Genomic DNA, 22,193 nt, shown 5'->3' with positions numbered 1-22,193 from the left:
TTGCTCAGGCTCTGGTTCAGGCTGTAGGCACTGTGCCATCCGGAACTGAAATTATCCTCAAGCCTAGACTGGGGAAAGGTCCACCTCAAAGCTCATGCTTGTGGTTGTTGGCAGGAGCTAGTGCCTCATGGGCTGTTGGTTGGGGGCCATTCTCAGTTCCTTACCCCTTGATACTTTCTACAGGGAAGCTTCTGACAAGGCAGCTTTGCTTCATCTGAGGGAGTCAGTGAGAAGAACTAGATAGTGAGGGTAAGACACAAGTCACCTAACCTCACCGGTGACATCCCAATGTTTTTACTCTATTCTTTAGAAGCAAATTACAAGTCCATCCAACTCTCAAGAGGTGGGGATCATGCATGAAAGGGTGTGAATATCTTGGGGGGGGGTCACTGGAAACCATTTTAGATGGCATCTACTACGGTGGCTTAAAACAATAGTTTACTTGGGGCGCCTGGGTGGCGCAGTCGGTTAAGCGGCCGACTTCAGCCAGGTCACGATCTCGCGGTCCGTGAGTTCGAGCCCCGCGTCGGGCTCTGGGCTGATGGCTCAGAGCCTGGAGCCTGTTTCCGATTCTGTGTCTCCCTCTCTCTCTGCCCCTCCCCCGTTCATGCTCTGTCTCTCTCTGTCCCAAAAATAAATAAACGTTGAAAAAAAAAAAAACAATAGTTTACTATCTCTCGTGGTCTTGTGTGTTGACAAGCTCAGCTGAGTGGTTCTTGCTGGGGGTCTCCCTTGTGAATACAGTCTGATGACATCGGGGCCGCAGTCATCTGAAGGCTTGACTGTGTTGGACATCCAAAATGCATCCTCTCACATGTCTGGTACCTGATCTTGGATGGTTGGAAAGCAGGGGGCCAGCCAGGCAGTCTTTCCCATGTGGCTTCTTCCACACGGCTAGCTTGGGCTTCCTCATAGATCTCCAGGAAGTTTGACTTCAAACTTGTGGCTGGTTTCCACATGGAAACTTTTGCCTCAGATTCTGTTTTTGAGGGAAGCAAGCCGAGATCTTGTTAAACGTGAAGACAGTTTTGCCCAGGAAGTTGGACTTCAAACTTGTGGCTGGTTTCCCCTCGAATGGTGGCTCCGAGACACCAAAGACGAAGCTGCAGGGCTTCCTACGACCTGGCCTCAGACATCATTCAGCATCACTACCACAATATTCTGTGGGTAAAACGCCAGTCAGAGCCAGCCCAGATCCACGGCGAAGAGACAACAGAAGAGCATGAACCCTAGGAGGAGTGGTTCTCTCGGGTACCATCTTTGGAGACTGGTTTCCATAGTCTTGCTACATAATGTTTGCTTCCTCTGTTCTCGTCTCCAAAGGTAAGATAACTGCACGGAACTCCCAGAATCACTATAAAGTTGACTACTATGCTAAGGAGTTTACACAAATGATCTCATTCTGTCCTCTTAGCACTTTGAAACAAATGCTCTCTTTTTTCCTTGGTGCCCATTGGTTTCTGGTACTTGCAATAACGAAGCATAGTGAGTAGAAGCAGGGCCCAACCCTGGCTCTCACACACTCTCATGGGGCACAGCCCTTGCTCACGGGCCCCACTGTTTCGACTCACCAGGAATTAGTGTCCAGCATACTGATACCTTCACCTTCTCTGCCTGTGGTAATTTAGGATTTTTTAAGTATCACTCTCAATTTATTTGACTGAAATGTAGCTTTTATTTTGTTCTTTGCATTTGGGAGACACTGCATGAACCAGACTAACGCCATCTTGAACAAATCCGCCATGATGACTGGTCTGTGACCTGAAACATTGAGCACAGCACCCCCTCCATCTCTTTCCTTTTGCTTAACCACACCCTTAACTACACCCCATGCGGTAACGTCCTCAATCTGGCCTGTGGCCATGACACACACCTGCTCTCAAGCTTTGTCCTCCTGGCTGGTCCCCCACATGTACTGTCAGCCTCTGGGGTTACAGAAGCAGGTCTTCAGGAGGTGGGGCTGCAGAGATCTCCTGTCTTATGATGCCCAAGATATGCTTCTGTCCATAAGACCCCTTAATAAACCACTTCTCCTCAAGGGGGACTTGTCGGCCTTTTCCTTCAGCCTTTGGAGGTTGTTTTGCATACACTTCACTTTCACCAAACAAGTACCATTCCACTACCATCACCTGCGACTTCCCTGTGCCGCCCTTGACTTCTCATTTCTCCAGGGCCTGGCACAAAGCCCGGTATGGAAAGACACCCAGCATGCGTACTGAACGAAGGACAGCTGGATTTGCCAGATGACTGGCAATATACTGGCGTGTCTTCTCACGGTTTCGAGGATGGGGCAGAGGGCACTTTCCCACGGAAGGAAAGGGCGGGGGCTGTGGGAGCAGCAAGCATGTCATTCAGAGGTGGGAAGCTGAGTGTGCTCCCCCGTCCGTGAGGACACCTTGCTGGTCCCGGTTTTCCTGAGACTTTCCTAGTTTTAGTACTGAAAGCCTGATTCCCGGGGTCCTGCAGCCCCAGGCAAACCAGGACAGCTGGCCACGCTCCTCCCGGCCTGTATTTCTTCTATGGGTCACTGGGCAAAACTGTCTTCACGTTTAACAAGATCTCGGCTTGCTTCCCTCGAAAACAGAATCTGAGGCAAAAGTTTCCATATTAACTTTATGGGAAGCAGGTGCTACCCCAGGGAAGCATGGAGAGAGAATGGAGGCAGGGGCTCAGGAGAGTAAATTCAAGGGAGTGCAAGCTGTCCGGGCTTCACTACCAACATCTCTGGTTGCTTGATCTTGCAGAAAGATTGCCAGAAACTACCATGTCTGGAAACAGTCCGTTGGTTCTGTCCTGCCATCTGGCTTCCGCGGTCCGGAGTCTGACCAACACATCTAGGTTGTATCCCGGGCCCCTGCAAGCAGGCACTGGGGAGTCAGGGCCTATGGGCACCAGTCCAGCCGATGAGGGGTGAACGAGCCTCCCCCCAGTGGGGCAGAGGTGGCAGAGGCCAGGAACTATGTGGACCTTTATCAGGACAACTCAGGTGCACAAGCAAGCATGGCCATGGTGGGGAGGGATGGGAGGTTGGGGGCAGGGCCCAGGGGGCTCTGGGGACTTGTCCACTTGATTCAGCACAAAGAAGTGGAGAAGGTTTGAAGTCATTGTTGCAAAGACTGGGCAAATGAGCGTCCTGGGGAAATCTAACAGGATTCTGGGGCTTCCTGGAGGCCCCAGCTGACGTCTTTGATCTCATATTAATGATGACTTCTAAAAAAATGTGACTCCTACTAATGCCTGCCTGGTGGTGATTTCTTCCTGCAAAAGAGCAGCTTAAGCACAGAGAAGAGAGTATGGGTATTGGTCAAAGACTGGGAGCTCCCAGGCAGGCAGGACAAAAGGGCAGAGGAACAAATTAGTTTAGAACAATGGGACTCAAAATGTATTGAAGTCAAAATCACTTGAGAGCATTAAAAAGGCCCAATACCCAGGCTGAACCCCAAACCAATCCAATCAGAATATGAAGTAGAGCTTAGGCATCATCATTATTAAGGCTTTCTAAAGGCTTCCACTGGGCAGTAAATTTGGTAAGTGGTGGTTTGGGGCACTGGTAAGAGATCAGAATGACAAACCCATGAAATCAATGCAGAATCGCTTCCAGCTCCTTCCTGGGGTCCAGCTGCATTTTTGCCCTTTGATTCTGTAAATTATCTCTGTGTCTTTGTAATAAATTCCTTCTTTTGGGCTGAAATTAATACTTGCAATCAATAGTCTTAAATGCTGTTGTACCATATCTCTATAAAGTGACAGTTAATGCCTGGAAGTGTCCCTGACATTGCGCTCGACAGTGAGAACTACAGCAAAGTCATCATTACTATTGCAACCCGAAGGGACGGTGTTTGATTTAGCATTTTTGCCCTGCAAGCAGCTGAGGAGAACCGCCATAAGAAGAATGCCAGGTCTGGAGCTTCTCAATCATTCACCACCGAGCCGTCCGTGTGCTTCCCCTTTCCGAACTGACTTTTAAGTTATCTTTGTTGGCCTGAATCAAAATTGAGGGCTCTCTTCACCGAGCCCATGGGGTTGCATGTCAGAAATGCTGGACAGGTAAACTGAGGAAACTGGTAATAGTCCTCACATAGAAACATAACCCTTCTTCAAGTCCTCATGGGGCTTGGGGATTGGAAATCAACACGATTTGTTAAGAGCACTGCCCTACAAATAACCGCACCCGAAGGGCACTTTCCGAGCCATGTGGGTGTATTCAAAAGAATTGAAAGAACACAGCTGTCCCCAGGTTATGGTATTTTTTCCAAGTTCGGTGTGCTTCCCTCATTCCCTAGGAGACAAAGGAGGTAGGACAGCATCCCCCCCCCCCCCCCCGCTAAAGCTCCCCCCACTTCTGTGTGCAGCACCCCCAGGGCCCTGGCTCATCACAAGGCCTGCCTCTACCTTCAGAGCTCTGCTTCCAGAAGGGGACCAGCCAGCCACTGGAGCAAGCCACTTCCTGCACAGCAAACCAAGCTGCTCAAATTAGATCCACAATTTGCCATAAATTGCCAAGTTAGTGTAAATGTTGAGTTGGCCAGTTCCAGGTATGAGAAGGGGCCGTCCAGCTGCAGGTCCAAGGGCCCTTAGGCCACAGAAAGGCCACCAGGCTACTTTGGCCTTGAACATACAGAAGAAAGGTCTTTATCCTGACTTGCAGGATGCAGACTAAAGGGCACAAAACTCAAGAACTTACAGGGTCAGGGAGGAAGGCAGGAGCCCTGGTATAGAAACGTCCAAAATGGGCAGGGCAATGCCCTGCAACCTGGGCTGAATGAGGGGTAGGGGTGGGGCAACCTTCAGAGAGTGGCCTCTTGTGGGGAACAGTGTGGGCGCCCACCCACCCCGGGGAATGCCTGCAGAGGGGTCAAAAGCAGTGGCTTTTGAAAATCTTGCCCCCTGGCACATTTCATTCCTTTTTTTTTTTTTAATGTTTATTTAGTTTTGAGAGAGAGAGAGAGAGAATGTGAGTGGGGGAGGGAAGAGAGAGAAGGAGACACAGAATCCGAAGCAGGCTCCAGGGGCTCAAACCCACGAACCAAACCGTGAGCTCATGACCTGAGCGGAAGTCAGACACTTAGCAGACTGAGCCCCCGGCGCCCCCAGGCACATTTCCTTTTAGTGACTTACCAGAGCATCTGCGGGTTGAAATACATACTATATATGCATTGCTTTCATTGCTTGTTCTGATTACATTTATGGTAGCTGTTTTTGTTTTTTAAGTTACGGAAGCATGCAAGATATTACCAAGGAATTTCATTTCGGGACAGGAAAGGAGGTGCCCCCCAAATAGTAGTTGCTTTAAAAAGAGCCTTGAGGCTTTCTTGCCTTGGGGGGGCTCACCTCTGGGAACCACGGCCCCAAGGTAACCAGCCTGTCTTTATTCCGCAGGCAGGGCGGACAAGGGCTGAGGCAAGAAGAGAAAGCTGGACAAAGGAGGCAGAACCAACAATCCTGAGTGGAGAAGTTCAAGGGCGCACCTCTGTCCCCTCTGCCCAGGACTCTGGTGCTGCCACCCCACGTGCACGCACGCGGCTCCAGGTGGTCGGTGCAGCCTCAGAGCCTCAGACCCTACATCCTCAGGCTGCAGCCGCAGCCGCACCTTTGGGTAACCAACCTTTGGACATTCCCAGGACTGAGGGCTTTCCCAGGACACTGGACGTTCAGTGCTAAAGCCAGGACACTTTGGTCACCTTACCTCTGACCCAACAGCCCCCAGAAAACTGGTTTCCCACACACACATCACACCCATGCACACCACACACATACTACACACATGCCATATACACACACACCATACACCACACACACACACACACACACACACACACACACACACACACCTTTCCCAACCTGAACTTCATAAAGTTCAGGTAGCTCAGCGTAATCATCTCTGCTGGGAAGGCCATTACCGGGTCACCCCCTTCAGGCCCACAACACACCCCCCCCCACTCTGTGGTCTTGGGTTTAGAGCCAGGAGGGATCTGAGATCCTTCTGTGAGATGTGCAGACCTGATTTCCAGGATGGTAGCAACAGAGCCAAGTCAAGACGCAGCCCTCCTGGCTCATGTTCATCAGTCAACTGCTAGTTTAGAAAACATCCAGAGGGGAATCTAAGTCCACAGCCTGTATCCACACATGGGCTATCCTCTTCAAGGAGAGCCTGTTATGGGTGGAACTATGTCCCCTAGTTGTCGAAGTCCTGATGCCCAGTGCCTGTGAATGGGGCCTTATTCAGAAATAAGAGTCCTGATGCACCACGACTGGTGTCCTCATGGGGGAAATCTGGATGCAGAGGCAGACAATGTGAAGATACTGGGAAAAGACTGAAGGCCATGTACCATCCAAGGAACAGCCTCGGAAGGAACCACCCTGCGGGCACCCTGAGCTCAGAACTCTGGCTTCCAGAACTGGGAGACAATAGACATCTGCCACATAAGCCGCTCGGTTTGTGGCACTGTGTCACCGCAGCCCTAGGAAGCTAATCCAGGGTCCCGGCTTTCATATTTCGAGCTTTGGAGGCCTGTTCTCATCTGGAAAATGATGGTCTTCTAGTGTAAGAGTGGAGTCCTTGCTGTAGCTGAATGCTAACCAGCCCCGGGGAACAGTTGGACTTCTTCCTGCTTTTCTCTGAAGGAAATGAATGTCTTCTTTATGAGTTTCCTCTCGGTTCAGAACAAGATGCAGCTAGCTTTAAAGAAAAGAGAAAGGGGTGCCTGGGTGGCTCAGTCGGTTAAGCGTCTAACTGGTTCAGATCATGATCTCACGGTCCATGAGTTCGAGCCCTGCTTTGGGCTCTGTGCTGACATCTCAGAGCCTGGAGTCTGCTTTGGATTCTGTGTCTCCCTCTCTCTCTGCCCCTCTTATGCTCTGTCTTGCTCTCTCTCTCTCTCTCTCTCTCTCTCAAAAGTAAACATTAAAAAAAAAAAAAAAAGAAAAGAGAAGAAAACAACTCTGGTGCATGGGCCAAGGCTCTGTTTACATGAAGGCGCACATAAAAATAATTAACTTGGGTGAGCCACCAGGAAGAACCCTGCTGTCTGAACCACAGATGCCATACAGACACCAGCAGCCAGTTAAGGTCATTCAGGACATCCCATAAGCACAGAGTTGTACAACCTAGAAACACCAAATGATAAGTGAAAGAAAACATGAGATGGGCTGGTGGCATTACATATTAATTGATTTTTTTAATGTTAAAACAACCTTGCATTCGTACACCACTTGGTAATGGTGCATAATCCTTTTTTTGATAATCCCATTGCTGGACTCAGTTTGCTAGCTTTTTGTTTTGTTTGAAAATTGTTCTGTCTATATCCATGAGAGATTGTGGTTTTCTTGCGATGTCTTTGGTTTGGTAACAGCATAACAGTGTCTCTTAGAATTTATCCATGTCAATTATCTAATGGCATTCCCTTGTAATCTTTTATTTATTTTATTTCTGTAAGACTGAGAGCAATGTTCCCTCTTTTATTCCTGATTCTGGTAATTTGCATCTTCTTTTTTTTCTTGGTCGGTCTAGTTATAGGTTTGTCAAGTGAATTGATCTTTTCATAAAACCAACTTTTAGTTTTATTCATTTTCCCTATTGTTTCTCTATTTTTCTTTAGTTAATCTTCAGCATACTCTTTACTATTGTTTTTCTGCTTGCTTTGGGTTTTCTTTTCTTCTCCAATGTTTTAAGGTAGAAGGTTAAGTATTGATTTGAGCTCTTCCCTCTTGTTTAATATGTACATTTACAGCTATAAATTTCCCTCTAAGTACTGCTTTAGCTGTATCCCAGGTGTTCTGGTGAAGTGTGTCCTCACTCCATTCATCTCAAAATATGAATTTCCTTTATGATTCATCTTTTGCCAATGGGTTATTTAGGAGTGTGTTGTTTAATTGCCACATTTGGAGATTTCCTAAATTCCTTCCTATAATTGATGTCTATTTTCACTCCATGGTTGTTGCAGAACTTCTTTTGTTTGATTTCAGTCCTTTTAAATTTATTACATCTTGTTTCACGGACTAATATATGATCTATCCCAGAGAATGCTCCGTGTACACTTGAGAAGAATTTGTATTCTACTGTTGTTGGGCATAGTATTCTATGGATTCCTAGTAGGTCTAGTTGGTTTATGCTGTTGTTCAAGCCTTTTATCAACATCATCAATCTCTTGGCTAGTTTTTACATCCATCATTGAAAGTGGGTATTGGAGACTCCGACTATTATTTTTGAATCTTCTACTTCTCCCTTCATTTCTGTTAGTTTTTGCTTCATGTATTTTAGGCTCTGTTGTTCATTGCATACAAGTTTACAGGGCTATATCTTCCTAATGGTTTGACCCTTTTATCATAATAGAATATCCCTCTTTATCTCTCAGTAACATGTTTTATTTTAAAAGCTATTTTATCTGGTAGTGGTATAGTCACACCAGCTTTTCTAAGTTTGCTGTTTGCATGATCTATCTTTTTCCATCCTTTACTTTCAACTCATTTATATCTTAGAATCTAAAGTGTGTTTTCTGGGGGTGCCTGGGTGGCTCAGTTGGTTAAGCATCTGACTCTTGCTTTTGGCTTGGGTCACGATCTCACAATTTGTGAGATCAAGCCCCACGTCTGTTAGCGCAGAACTTGCTTGGGATTCTTTCTCTCCCTTTCTGCCTCTCTCTCTCTCCCTCTAAAAATAAATAAACATTAAAAAAATAAAGTGTGTTTTCTGTAGACAGGATATAACTGGATCTTGCTTATTATCTCATTGACAACCTCTGCCTCTTGATAGATTGTTTTGTTTATTCACATTTCATATTATAATTGATACAGCTGGAGTTATGTCTGCCATTTTATTTATCTTCTATATGTCTCATGTCTTTTTTGTTCCTCTAGTCCCCTTTTCTGTTTTCTTTTGCATTAACTGAATATTTTCTACTGTAAATTTTAATATCTTTAATAATTTTTCACTATATTTTAAAAATTATCTTCCTGGTGGTTACTCCAGAGCAACTACTGCCCAGCAAGCAATTCCCAACTTTACTGGGGGCTCATGTGGAACTCTTCAGTTCATAGCTTCTACCTATTAAAAACTGGGGCAAAATCTGCTTGCCTGTAATTTAGTGAAACTTCTTCCATTGTTTCATTCATTCATGCTTTTAATGTAGCAGGTATCACACACCTATTGTGTGATATACTTTGTTTTAGATGCTCATGACATAGAGACAGATTAGACACAGCCTTACCACAATAAAGAATGCTAGCAAACCCTGGCTGGGGGAGAATTGAAGAGGAGACTTCTGTGTACTGGTAATATTGCTCAGCAGAGGGAGGAAGGAGTCTCTGAGTCAGAGAACTCCCAAGGGCAGCAACAGTTTGGGGTCTTTTATAGCCACAGGGTTTGCCATATCTATAGCCAGCAGATGTTGAGTGCTGTTTCACAGGGATACAAAGCAGGAAGACTGCAAATAGCTAAACATATGCATATTGGGGCTATATGTAAAGCAATTAGATATGTAAGAATTTGAGTTAGGCACCAGTGGGAGTAAGTCAGGCATCTGCTATGAAATCAGTGAGGAAGGAAACAACATGGGAGCCAACATGCAGAGACCACCCTTAACTCAATTGCAGGACAATATGGTAGAGGAAGAAGGCAGGGCAACATTTGTTGAAGAAGACAGTGTGGTTGTACCCAAGGAGGCTGGGCTGAAGGAAGTTTGGACTAAGCATTTGGGAAGGAGTCAGAGTTGAGGGAAAGACTGAGACATGAGAACAAGACAGAATAATTGGTGGAGCAAGATCCCAGAGCATGGGAGCAGAAAGCAGTCAGGAGTCATGGGGGAGGGGTGCTGCCCTGGGAAGACTTGGGTAGGTCTGGGAGTTGCTGACCTGTCCTAGTGCCCACCACTGGCCCCTCATACACATGTTTGCTAGGTCCTTGGTCCAGGGCCCTTCTGAGGCCTATCTGTGTCTTGTCCCAAACAGAAAACCAGCCTTTCTCGCTGAGCCAGATTTGTACATAACTCTAAGTTCTCAAGCATACAAGTTTAATGAAATGATTTTTCTACCTTTCTAAAATTATGGTCTCATCAGAGAGATACTTACGTTTCCTCCCACCAAAAAAAAAAAAAAAAAAAAAAGACAAAGAGAGAGGTCAGTACTCTAATTACAATGAATTGCCCCAATAACTTGAAAAGAAGGACAAATGTTAGCCAGCTGAAACATTAACATGAAAATCATGTTAGGTGGGTCGGGTCTGATGGGTCATTAACATCAAAACCAGCACATATATGCAGGTTTGCCTTAAATGGAAAAAATGGTCCTCAGACCTTTAAACCTACCTATAACCTGAACAGATGTATTAACCTAAAAAGGGAGTTAGGTCAGCCTAGAAGTGTGGAAAAAGCCAAGGTGATTGGTGACAGCGGCTGCTGTGCTTTGCGTGGGGGAGGAGCCTTAACTAATGATTTCCAGTATTGCTGTCCTGCTGGCAAGTCTGGCCCATTGAGACGGACGTACCAGGCACCCTCAGCTTAATGCTCTTAAACATTCTACTCACCCCTCTTGGGTTTTCCATCCTGGCTGAGATCCAGCCCAGGCCAATTAAATCAGAATTCTTGAGGGTACTACTGGGCATTTGTCCTTTTAATTTTTTTTAAAAATGTTTAATGTTTATTTTTGAGAGAGAGACATCATGAGCAGGGAAAGGGCAGAGAGGGAGACACAGAATCTGAAGCAGGCTCCAGGCTCTGAGCTGTCAGCACAGAGCCTGACAAGGGGCTCAATCCCATGCATGACCCATGAGATCATGACCTGAGCTGAAGTCGGACGCTTAACTGAACCACCCAGGCACCCCTGGGCATTTGTCTTTTCAAAAGCTCTCCCAAGTTATCCTGATGTGCAGCTAGCATTGGGAATTCCTGATCTAATAATCCCCTGGTTGTGATGCCATGACCACCATTATCTGTGTTCTCAGGGGTCTGCATAACCCAATTAAATAGACTGGCATCCTGATTCTGTACATTAGCCCAGAGCTTAGTTAATGAGAATCCTTCTCTTGATGTGCTGGCTAAAGTAGGCCATCAAGACTAAAGGTGGGCCCCTGGGCCCTGATGAATTCACCAAGGTGACGAAATGTTGCTTCTGAAAGCCTCTTGGGTAAGGACCACTGGCATCACTTTTCTGGCCAAGAAAATTCAAGCCCATCTTCGTTTTGCAGTAGTATTTTACAGAGGTAAAGTAATAACATGAGAAATACAGTATGGGTCAGCAAAATGACCAACCACAAAGTCTCCAAGAGCTGAGCTCCAGTGGAACATATTTACTGTCCTTCATTTTTCTTCAGCTCCTTACTATGTATTTCATGGACATGGGGGCCTGCCTGGTATCCATTCCTCACATCTTCTTCCTAAATGAGTTCCAACCATGTTTTACTCTCTACCTCTCCTCCCTTGAGGACACAAGCCTTAGGGAAATTAGCCCCACCCTCAGCTCCTGGGGTGCTCTGATTTGCCTCTATTTCCTTCCCAGGAGCTCAAGAAAGAGCAAGGGCCCTGATGTCACCAATGAGACACAGGAGTTGGTTTTCTTTTAAGCTTTCTATTGAAGCATAATACACAAACAGCAAAGTACACACTTTGTGTGTATAGCTTGGTAGATGTTCACAAACTGAATATGCCTGTGTAACCAGCAACCAGATCAAGATACAAAATATTACCAGCAGCCATAAAGCCCTTTCCTGCCCACTTCCACTCACTATTCTCTCATGGGTAACCACTACCTTGACTTCCAAGAGCATAGAGTCATTTTGCCTGTTTTATACTATATATAAGTAGAATCAAACAGTATATAGTCTGTGTATATACTCTGAGCTTCTTTTGCTCATGTTATGTGTGTGTGAGACTCATTTTTGTTGTGTATAGTTGTAAGTTGTTTACTTTCATTGCTGTATAATATACCATTATGGAATAAGTCAAATTTATCCATTCTACTGTTGATGAGTATTAGGTTGGTTTCCAGTTAAAGAGTATTACAAATTGTGTGGCTATGAACATTTTAGTCCTTGTCTGTTGAGGACATGTATAAGCATTTCTGTAGGGTAAATACCTAAAAGGGATTGCTGGGCCAAAGGGGATGCATATGTTCAACTTTAGACAAACAGTTGCATATGGGACTTGTCTAATTTATCTTCCCATCTGCAGTGTATGAAAGTTCTGTCCTGGTCAACACACGTCTGTCTTCTTCATTGTTACATTTTGGTGGGAGAATAGATGAGATTCAAGGAGTTTTGCTGCAGGCTTCAAGTTATCCCTTGTCTTTTAGAGGAAGCCAGCCCATTCTACCCATGAATGTCAATAAGAAGCAATAGCTTACATGATTATTAGTGGCCAATGGAGGCCAAGTGCCATCAAGTTAAAAAGAAAGGACTTGATAACAGCATTAGGCTGCTGGATCTACAACTCAATTCATTGCCTCCCGCCTGCTTTGGTTTTTCTGTTGTCTGTATTGGAAAGCATCTTCAGTGTTATTTTCACAAAGCAGTTGAGCCTATGAAATCTTTGCTTTATTTTTCTTATGTGGAAGTTTATCACCAGTGAACCACAGTGATTACTCCCAAGGCCAGGGAGTTGGCAAAGGGTAGAGTTGAGACTTAGACCCAGGATTCAGACCCAGCTTACATGGTGCCGACTCCCCCTTTCCTATCGGGCTGTACCACTGTCATCTCTCAGTTTGTGCAAATGACTAAGAGTCCTTTGATAACATGGCTGCCATTTTTCAATGATGCCAAATCATGTAGCCAATATGCAAACAGTCATGGCATCTAATGGAGGGACCAACCATCTTTTGAAAATGGGCATTATGGGGCGCCTGGGTGGCGCAGTCTGTTAAGCGTCCGACTTCAGCCAGGTCACGATCTCGCGGTCCGTGAGTTCGAGCCCCACGTCAGGCTCTGGGCTGATGGCTCAGAGCCTGGAGCCTGCTTCCGATTCTGTGTCTCCCTCTCTCTCTGCCCCTCCCCCGTTCATGCTGTCTCTCTCTGTCTTAAAAATAAATAAACGTTGAAAAAAAAAATTAAAAAAATTAAAAAAAAAAGAAAATGGGCATTAGCAGCTGTCTTCCTTGCTGTACCCTATTATGAGGAAACTGTCAGCCACATGAAGCAAGGCCCAGTCCTCCAGGGGAAAAAGGAAGGGTGCCTTTTAATCATAAATCACTAATGAGGAAACAAAGGCAGTGAGAAAAGCAGGAGCAAAAATTATAGTAGCAAGTTCATCTTCCAGCTAAGCGGATGCAGGAGCTGTGACTATCAGCTTCCCAACTTAGAAGCTCAAGAATATTTCGCCTAGTTTTGTAAAGGTACAACCCATTGATATAAAAATCCAGTGGAGCAATGGAAGATAGATCGATGACCTAAAACATCGCCTCACTATAAACCAGTCTTCATGATTCAGCCTCACTGCTCTGCCAACACACAATATTGTCAAGCATTCTGTAGTTGACTTGTTCTCATAGCAGGGGGACAGAATTCACCACTTTCCCCTTCCAGCCATGGTAAATTCATGGTCTTCAAGATCCAAATCAACTGGTGGAGTAGTTCCTGAAGCATAGATTCAGATGTTTGCTGTCGGACAGGCAGCCGAACTGCTCATATCACTCCCCCCACTTAAAGCCTTCAATGGCTTCACACTGGAATTCTAATGAAATTCACACTTCTCAGTCTAACATTCAAGACTAAATATGACCTGGCCCTACCTGTTTTTCTGACCATGCTGGTCTTCTGTCTATTCCTTGAATACACAGTAGTCCCCCCTTATCTGTGGTTTTGCTTTCTGTGGCCGCTTCAGTTACCTGCAGATAATCCTGCCTCTGATATATGGTCAGCAGGTCCATAGTAGCCTAATGTCACATCACAAAGCCTATGTCATTCACCTTACTGCATTTCACCACATCGGCGTGTTGTCATCTCACATCATCACAAGAAGGGTGAGTACAGTACAGTAAAATATTTTGAGAGAGACTACATTCACACAATCTTGATTATATTATAATTGTACTATTTAATTTTTAGTTGTTGTTAATCTCTTACTGAGCCTAATTTATAAATTAAACTCTACTGGGGCACCTGCGTGGCTCAGTCGGTTAAGCATCTAACTCTTGATTTCAGCTCATATCATGTCATGGTTTGTGAAATCAAATCCCCCATTGGGTGCCATACTAACAGCATGGAGCCTGCTTGGGATTCTCTCTCTCCCTTGCTCTCTGCCTCTCCCCAACTCTCTCTCTCACTCTTTCTCTCAAAAATAAATAAACTTTAAAAAATAAATCAATTAGGGGAGCCTGGGTGGCTCAGTTGGTTAAGTGTCTGACTTCGGCTCAGGTCATAATCTCACAATTCAGAAGTTCAAGCCCCACGTAGGGTTCTGTGTTGACAGCTGGGAGCCTGGAGCCTGCTTTGGATTCTGTGTCTCCCTCTCTCTCTGCCCCTCTCCTGCTCATGCTCTGTCTTTCTCTCAAAAATAAACATTAAAAAAAAAAGAAAGAAATTTTAAAAATTACTTAAACCTTATCATAGGTATGTATGTATAGGAAAAAACAGTATGTCTAGGATTCAGTACTATCTGCGGTTTCACTGGGGGTCTTAGAACATAACCCTTGCAGAGTAGAGGGGACTATTATACCGTGTTTATATGGCCTCAGGGACTTTACACTTATACTCCCTCTTCTGGAACTTTCCTCCTTAGCTCATTGTCTAGTGAGCAACTCATTCTTCATTCTTAGTCAAATGTCACCTTCTCTAAAAGCCTTCTCCATTACCTTCTCTGAAGTGGCACCCCCATTGCTCCTTATCATGGCACCTGGTTTATTATCTTGCTAGCCCTCATTACAATATGTAATCATTTGTTTATTACCTATAAGCTCCACGGTATCAGGGACCCTGTATCTCTAACACCCAGAATGGTAGCAGGAACACAAGAGTTAACTCGATGACTATTCATTGAATAAATGGGTGAATGAACAAAAGATGATCCAATTGTGAATTAACCAGTGGTGTGGCTTTGTTCTCTTCTCTGCTACCTGAATTAAGACCATTTAGCTATTCACTACATCCCTTGCCAAAGAAATGTTCCCAAGAAAATAAATACAGAGAAAAAAAAATAGAGTGGTGAGAAATTAGTAGGAAAGGAAACTGGAATATTCATCAAACATAAGATTGAAAACTACCTGGGTTTTGTTGATTTGTTTGTTTTTACCATACTGTCAGGTCTCCCGGGGGGCTGCATTAGACAGATTGTGAGTCTCACCCAGAGACTCACCACAGGGATCACTTATCTTTTAAATGGGCTTTTCCACTCAGTAATTCTGTGACCAATGTATCAGTCAGCAATATATTGCTGATTAGCCCCTGGGAAGCCATTGGACTTTTGAAAAGGTCTGATGATAAGTGTGATATATGTGTTTCTAGCACATATATGGCTATTAGGGCCTGTTGTGAAAAAATGACTATCACCCCTTCAAAGATAGCTGTGCGGTACAACTTCCATCCTTAAGCACATAGTGAGTACATCATCCGTTGAATTTTCGCCTCCTCACAAACCTTCTGGTTCAAGCTACCCATTTTACAGATGAGGAAGCTTGCAAAGCAAAGTCAGCAGATAACTTTCTCAGGGTCACAGAGCTAGTTAGTAACAAAACCACCCTAGGGCCCCAGACTCCAGACTCCAGACGGGGTTCTTGCATGACAGCACAACACATCAGCTAAGTCCACTCGCTAACGATGGACATGGTTTCCCATCAGAACAGCAAGGGGCCACTGCCCTGCTGCAGGGCTCTACCAGCCCTCCTAGCTGTCACCTTAGCTACACGGAGAGGGTGCCAGAGATGAACACAGACAAGCCCAAACCAACAACTCCTTGGGGTTGCCAACCATGACCTCCCACAGCATCTTCAGCAAGGTGCTGCTTAGCCCTGAGGCCATCTGCCCCCAACGCTCAGGAACATCCCAGCCTCAGAGATTTTCACCAAAGCCCAGGGGCCTGAGTAGCTCAAAAGAGAGGCCAAGGCCCTCCCTGCCTGACGCTGGAGGGGGAGTGATCCTCTCCCCAAACCCGGACTCAGCGAGGCCTGAGCAAGACCGTGGGGGCGGTAGGCCTGCGGGTGGGGGGTGGGAGGGGATGACAGGATGGGAGGAAGAGAGGGAGGAGCAAAGCAGGGACGAAAGCCCGTGGGTCCCCTTCTCCGGATTTGAGAGTCTCGGCTCAGGTTTTTAGGGAATGGCTATACAGCTCTTTACCCCGGCTCCCCGATCGCAGCCAGAATCCACAGACCTGCCCCCATTTCCGCCCCTCCTCCCACTACTAGACACGCGCCGGGGTGAGGTGGCGGCCCAGGGGCTGGACCCTGCCAGGCCGGGAGGGCAGCCCGGTTCCCGGACTAGGGAGGCGGGGGCGGGGGCGGGGGCTGCCCGAAGCCCGGGGTCCGCGCCCCCTCCCCGTAGCCCGGCCGGCGGGGGCCCGCCCGCCCCTACCTGTAGTAGCGGTCATCTCTGAAAGGCGTGAGGTCCTCCTTCAGCTCGCGGTACGCCTCCTGGAGCCGCTTGCACAGGTGCTTGAGCTCGCTGCAGAGCGGGGGCTCGAAGGCAGGGTACTCGGCGTCCATGCCCGTGCCGCGCCCGCCGTCCCGGCGCCGAGCCCTGCGTCCCCTCCTCCCGCCGCTCCGCCCTTTGTATTGCTTCCTTCGTCCCTCTCTCTTCCCTGCTCCGGGGATCGGGGGCTGCCAGCGCACTGGGCGGGACCGAGAAGGAGGAGGAGCAGGTGGCGGGGGAAGTGGGGAGGGGGCGCGGGGGGGGCGGGGCGACACGAGGGGAGCCGGCCCCTGCGGGGCTGCAGATGGGATCCGCTGCCGAGCCGCGGGGGCCTAAGGAGGGGTGGGTGCCGCGCCCATCGGCCGCCGCCCAGGGAGAAGGAGCCAGGGGGGAGATCCAACACAAGGTCATCTGCCGCCCAGGACAAAAATATGAAGGGCCATCCTCTCTGCTGCTCGTGTTGGGAAAGGGGAGAAACTGGAGGTGACAGAAAAAAAGGAAAATGGGGCTTGGAGATGGACCGAACAGGTCAAAGGCTGGAGCCTGCTCCACGTTCAGCACCATGGACAGCCCCTGACTGCTTTCCCCTCCCCCCCCCCACCCCCCTCCCTGGGTTCTGCTTGGCCTAATGCAAAAACATTTAAAACCAAGCCCATTCTAGTTATGTCATAATAAATATTTTTTAACGATAAACGAATGTGTCCAAATGAGATGCCTCTTCCCACACGTTCTATAACCACGGGATCTGGGGGTGGAGGGAGGCAAGGGAGTTTCTCATCCTCTACAAGCTGAACACTAGAATATAAAATAGAAACTCACAAATTAACACATCTTCCGTGGGACTAGTTATCTAAAGATGGTGATGGTGTCATCTCTTGTGAATTTTCACAATAATAAGTGAAGAAGCAACTGTTCCTCATGAGGTCGGTGCATTTCCACCGACAGGTTTACAGGACAGGTTTACACACAAGGTTTATCTTTTTTATGTATTGGAAAACATTTTGCAAATATACATTTTGGGCCACTTACACTACTGAATATAAATTATAGAATACAGGTCCCAGGAATCTGTATTTTTCAAAGCTCCCCAGGTGACTCTAACCATCACTCCTTTACATATTCTCAGAATTCCGATGTTATGCTCTAATTTCACCCACTCTTCCATGCTCTTTTTTTATAAAACATTTCTATTTTTAAACAATCTCGACTGAGCCAGCCGGGTGGCCCTATCCCCATGTTTCATTTCCTCCTTCCCCTTAGATTTTGGAACAATGTTTTGTCTGCTAGCCAAGCTCTCTTGTCAAGTCTTGCAAACATTCCCATAACTTCTGATTATCCTGTACCCTGCACAGTTCAGTTTTAGCCTTAATTTGTTAACATCTCATGTATTTAAAAATTTGTATTTAATAATCTCTGGGGGGCAAAGAATAGAGCTCGGAACTGGCTATACCCAAAATACAGTGCAGAAAGACACTCTAAGAAGAGGGCTTCAGAAAGCATACATGCTGATTTGTTTTCTGAAATGAGATAGGGATGAGACCAGCGTCTGCCACATTTCAAATATTTTATAATTGGCTACAGAGAGTTTCTCACTGGGGGAAATATTAATCAACCTCGAAGATACACCAGAACACTTAAAAATCCTCTGGGAAGACTTCCTAACTTCTCCAGCCTCAGCCTTTTTTTCCCTTTGAATCACAGTAGCCCTTGGAGGACAATGCAAGTTTTCTGACTCCAAAATTATGGGGTACTAACTTATTTTGTTGCCTCTTTCACCACAAAGAGCTAACACTGCTAGATAAAATATGACATGTACACACCTGCATATATATATATTTTTTTTATATATAATATTGTAAATGTTATGCACAGTTGAGCCATAGAGTGTACTACAATTACTTTTCTTTTTCTACACATTTTATTTCCTCTAGAATTAGCCAGGTCTTTTTTATTACTTAGTTGCCTATGTACTAATCTGTAATTCAACCTCAGGTCCTCCCAAAATTGCCTAACTCCACTCTTGAGATATTCAAATACATTATGCATTCTATCAATTTCATCTTTGAGAAATCTCTTCTTAGCCTTCTGACCAGTTCTGGACCGGTTGCCCTATGCCTGGTGCACGATTGTTATCTAAGCAAGCTCTCCACCATCACCCTGGGGATTCTCTTCCCTCATCTGTTTGGATCCCACGTCTTTCTCTTTATTGATGAAGCATATCTTGGAAGTGCTTGGAAGCTCCATGACGTCACTTTCTCTGCATCCTGTAGGTCAAAGCAGTGTAGGTCCAGTCCAGATTCAAGGGAGTTAACATGATTCAACCCCTTGATAGCTGTAACAACATGCTCAAAAGAGAGGAGGGGAATTATTTGGGGCTATCTTTGAAGATTATCTTTTATTCCCATTTCAGCACAGTTCAGCTGCCCATGATTGCGGCCAGTGTGTCCCAGTCCAGATACCCTCTATTACATAGTCCTAGGGAATCAATCTCTAGTTTCCTGCTTTCCAGTTAGAGAATGACAATTGCTCAGTTGCACAGAGTGGAAAAAGATTGGGAAATTTAGCTCCTTCTCAGACTCTTGATCTATCCTTCTGGTTTTTAACTGAGGTACAACAAATATAAAATGTGCAATTTTATGTGTATAGATTATCCAAATTTTATATTGTATTTATCTATGTAACCACCACCCACATGAAGATATAGGACACCCCAGAAGTCTCTGTCTTGTCCTTTTCTAGCCACCCCTCTCCCAGTGGTAACCACTATTCTGGCTTCTATCACTATAAATATTTTTTTAATATTATATGAATAGAATCATATAGTCTGAATTTTTCTGAGTTTGGCTTTGTTTACTGAATATTATGTCTGTGAAATTTTTTATGTTGTTTCATATAGCAAGGAGTTCATCTCCTTGGTTAAATTTATTCCCAGGTATTTATTATTTTGATGTAATTGTAAGTGGGATTATTTTCTTAATTTCTCTTTCTGTTACTTCATTATTAGTCTATAAAAATGCATTAGATTTCTGGGGCACCTGGGTGGTTCAGTTGGTTGAGCGTCTGACTCTTGGTTTTTGGCTCAGGTCACGGTCTCACGGTTCCTGGGATCAAGCCTTGTGTCGGGCTCTGCACTGACAGTATAAAGTCTATTTGGGATTCTCTCTTTCCCTCTGTCTCTGCCCCTCCCCTGCTCATTCTCTCTCTCTCGCTCAAAATAAATAAACATTTTCTTAAAATGCAGATTTCTGTATAATAAGTTTGTATCTGCAATTTTACTGAACTCCTTTATTAGTTCTAATAGTTTTTTAGTGGAGTCTTTAGGGTTTTCTATATATAGTATCATGTCATCTGCAAATACTGACAGTTTTACTTCTACCTTACCAATTTGGATGCCCATATTTTTTTCATGTCTGATTGTTGTGGTTATGTTCATTAAAAAAAAGTAAGAGTAGGGCGCCTGGGTGGTGCAGTCGGTTAAGCGTCCGACTTCAGCCAGGTCACGATCTCGCGGTCCGTGAGTTCGAGCCCCGCGTCGGGCTCTGGGCTGATGGCTCAGGGCCTGGAGCCTGTTTCCGATTCTGTGTCTCCCTCTCTCTCTGCCCCTCCCCCGTTCATGCTCTGTCTCTCTCTGTCCCAAAAATAAATAAACGTTGAAAAAAAAAAAAAAAGTAAGAGTAGATATCCTTGTCTTGTTCCTGATCTTAGAGAAAAAGTTTTCAGTTCTTCCCAATGAGTATGTTAGCTGTGTATTTGTCAGATAAGGCCTTTATTATGATGAGGTATGTTCCTTCTAAACCCACTTTGTTGACAGTTTTATCATAAACATATGTTAAATTTTGTCAGATATTTTTTCCTGCATCTATTGAGGTGATCATATGCTTTTTATCATTTATTTTGTTAATGTGGTGTATCACACTGATTTATTTGCAGATATTGAACCATCCTTGCATCCCTGGAATAAATAGTACTTGATATTTATCATTGAACTAGGTTTGCTAATATTTTGTTGAGGACTTCTGCATCTACGTTCAGCACGGATATTGGCCTGTAGTTTTCTTTGTTGTTGCTGTTGTTGTTGTTGTTGTTGTTGTTGATGTTGTGTCTTTGCCTGGTTTCAGTATCAGGGTAATGCTGGCCTCACAGAATGAATTTCAAAGTTGTCCTTTTTCTGCTATTTTTTGGAATTGTTTGAGAAGGATAGATATTAGCTCTTCTTTAAATGTTTGGTAGAATACATCTGTAAAGACATTTGTTCTGGATTTTTGTTTGTTCAGAGTTGATTACTGATCAATTTTGTTATTAGTAAACAATTTGTTTAAATTTTCTATTTCTTCCTGACTCAGTCTCAGAAGATTGTATGTTTCCAGGAATTTACCCATTTATACTAGTTTGCTCAAATTGTTGGCATATAACTTTTCATATAGTCTCTTATAATCCTTTATATTTCTATCATGTCAGTTGTTACTTCTCATTCCTTTCTGATTTGAGTGCTTTCTCTTTTTTCTCGGTAAGTCTGGTTAAAGGTTTACCAATTTTGTTTACCTTTTCAAAGAACCAACTCTTGGTTTCATTGAACTTTTGTATCTTTTTTGTCACTGTTTTATTTATTTCTGTTCTAATCTTTATTGTTTCCTTCTCCTACTAAATTTGGTTTTTGTTTGTTCTTGATGTAGGCTGGTTATCACTATAAACATCCCTCTTAAAATTGCTTCTGCTGCATTCCAAAGATTTTGAACCATTGTGTTTCCATTTTCACTCGTCTCCAGGTATGTTTAAAATTTCTTTGATTTCTTCACTGACTCATTGGTTGTTTAGTAACATGGTGTTTAGCCTCCACATGTTTATGTTTTTTCCAGTTTTTTTTTCTTAACATGCAATTCTTTGCTCTTCAAAGAAACCATGCAATGCTTCTTATTTTTCTGGCTCTTAAATGAGATATTCCCTGGATATACTACTAATGGTAGTTTTATTACCAACAATTATAATAACAGAACCATTTTATTGAGCACATAACATGTGCTAGACACTGTGATAAGCACTTGATGGACACCGCAATCCCAGAAGTTTTAAGAGATAGTGTATTAGTCAGGGTCTCCAAAGAGAGAGAGAGAGAGAGAGAGAGAGAGAGAGAGAGAGAGATAATAGATAGATAGATAGATAATAGATGATACATAGATAGATAAATAGATAGACAGACAGACAGATAGATAATGAGGAATTGGTTCATGTGATTATGGAGACTGAGAAGTCCCACAATTTGCCTGTAAGCTGGAGATCCAGGAAAGCCAGTGGTGTGATTCCAGTTCTAGTCCAAAGGCCTACAAGCCAAGAAAGCCAATGGTATAAGTCCAAGTATGAGGGTCAGAGAAGATAAGGTGTCCCAGCTCAAATAGTGAGTCAGAAAAATGGGGCAAATTCTTCCTTTCTCTGATTTCTACTCTATTCAGGTTTTCAGCAGATTGGATGACACCTACCCACATTGGGGAGGGGAATGTACTTTACTAAGCCCACCGATTCAAGTGCTAATCTCATCCAGAAATAGTATTTAATTTGGGCACCCCATGGCCAGTCAAAGATGCATAAAATTAACCATTACAGGTGGCTATACTGTTATCACCTTTTCGAAATAATTGATGCACAGAGGGGTTGA

The 22,193-nt window shown here is 44.8% G+C and overlaps 1 protein-coding gene across 1 annotated transcript in view; it reads right to left on the bottom strand.

Moving 5' to 3' along the window:
* Window positions 1-16,722, bottom strand: part of TMEM181 (transmembrane protein 181) — a 73,111-nt gene extending 56,389 nt beyond the window's left edge. The window contains exon 1 of the mRNA XM_043593127.1: window positions 16,487-16,722. Coding sequence (XP_043449062.1) covers window positions 16,487-16,617 — 131 coding nt within the window. The 5' untranslated portion in view covers window positions 16,618-16,722. The remainder of the gene's footprint in view (window positions 1-16,486) is intronic.
* Between the last annotated feature and the right edge of the window lie 5,471 nt (window positions 16,723-22,193).

This window comes from Prionailurus bengalensis, chromosome B2 (genome assembly GCF_016509475.1).
Source record: "Prionailurus bengalensis isolate Pbe53 chromosome B2, Fcat_Pben_1.1_paternal_pri, whole genome shotgun sequence".
NCBI classification, from domain to species: domain Eukaryota; kingdom Metazoa; phylum Chordata; class Mammalia; order Carnivora; family Felidae; genus Prionailurus; species Prionailurus bengalensis.
Note: the sequence above shows the minus strand (reverse complement) of the source record. Positions and strands in the feature narration are given on the sequence as shown.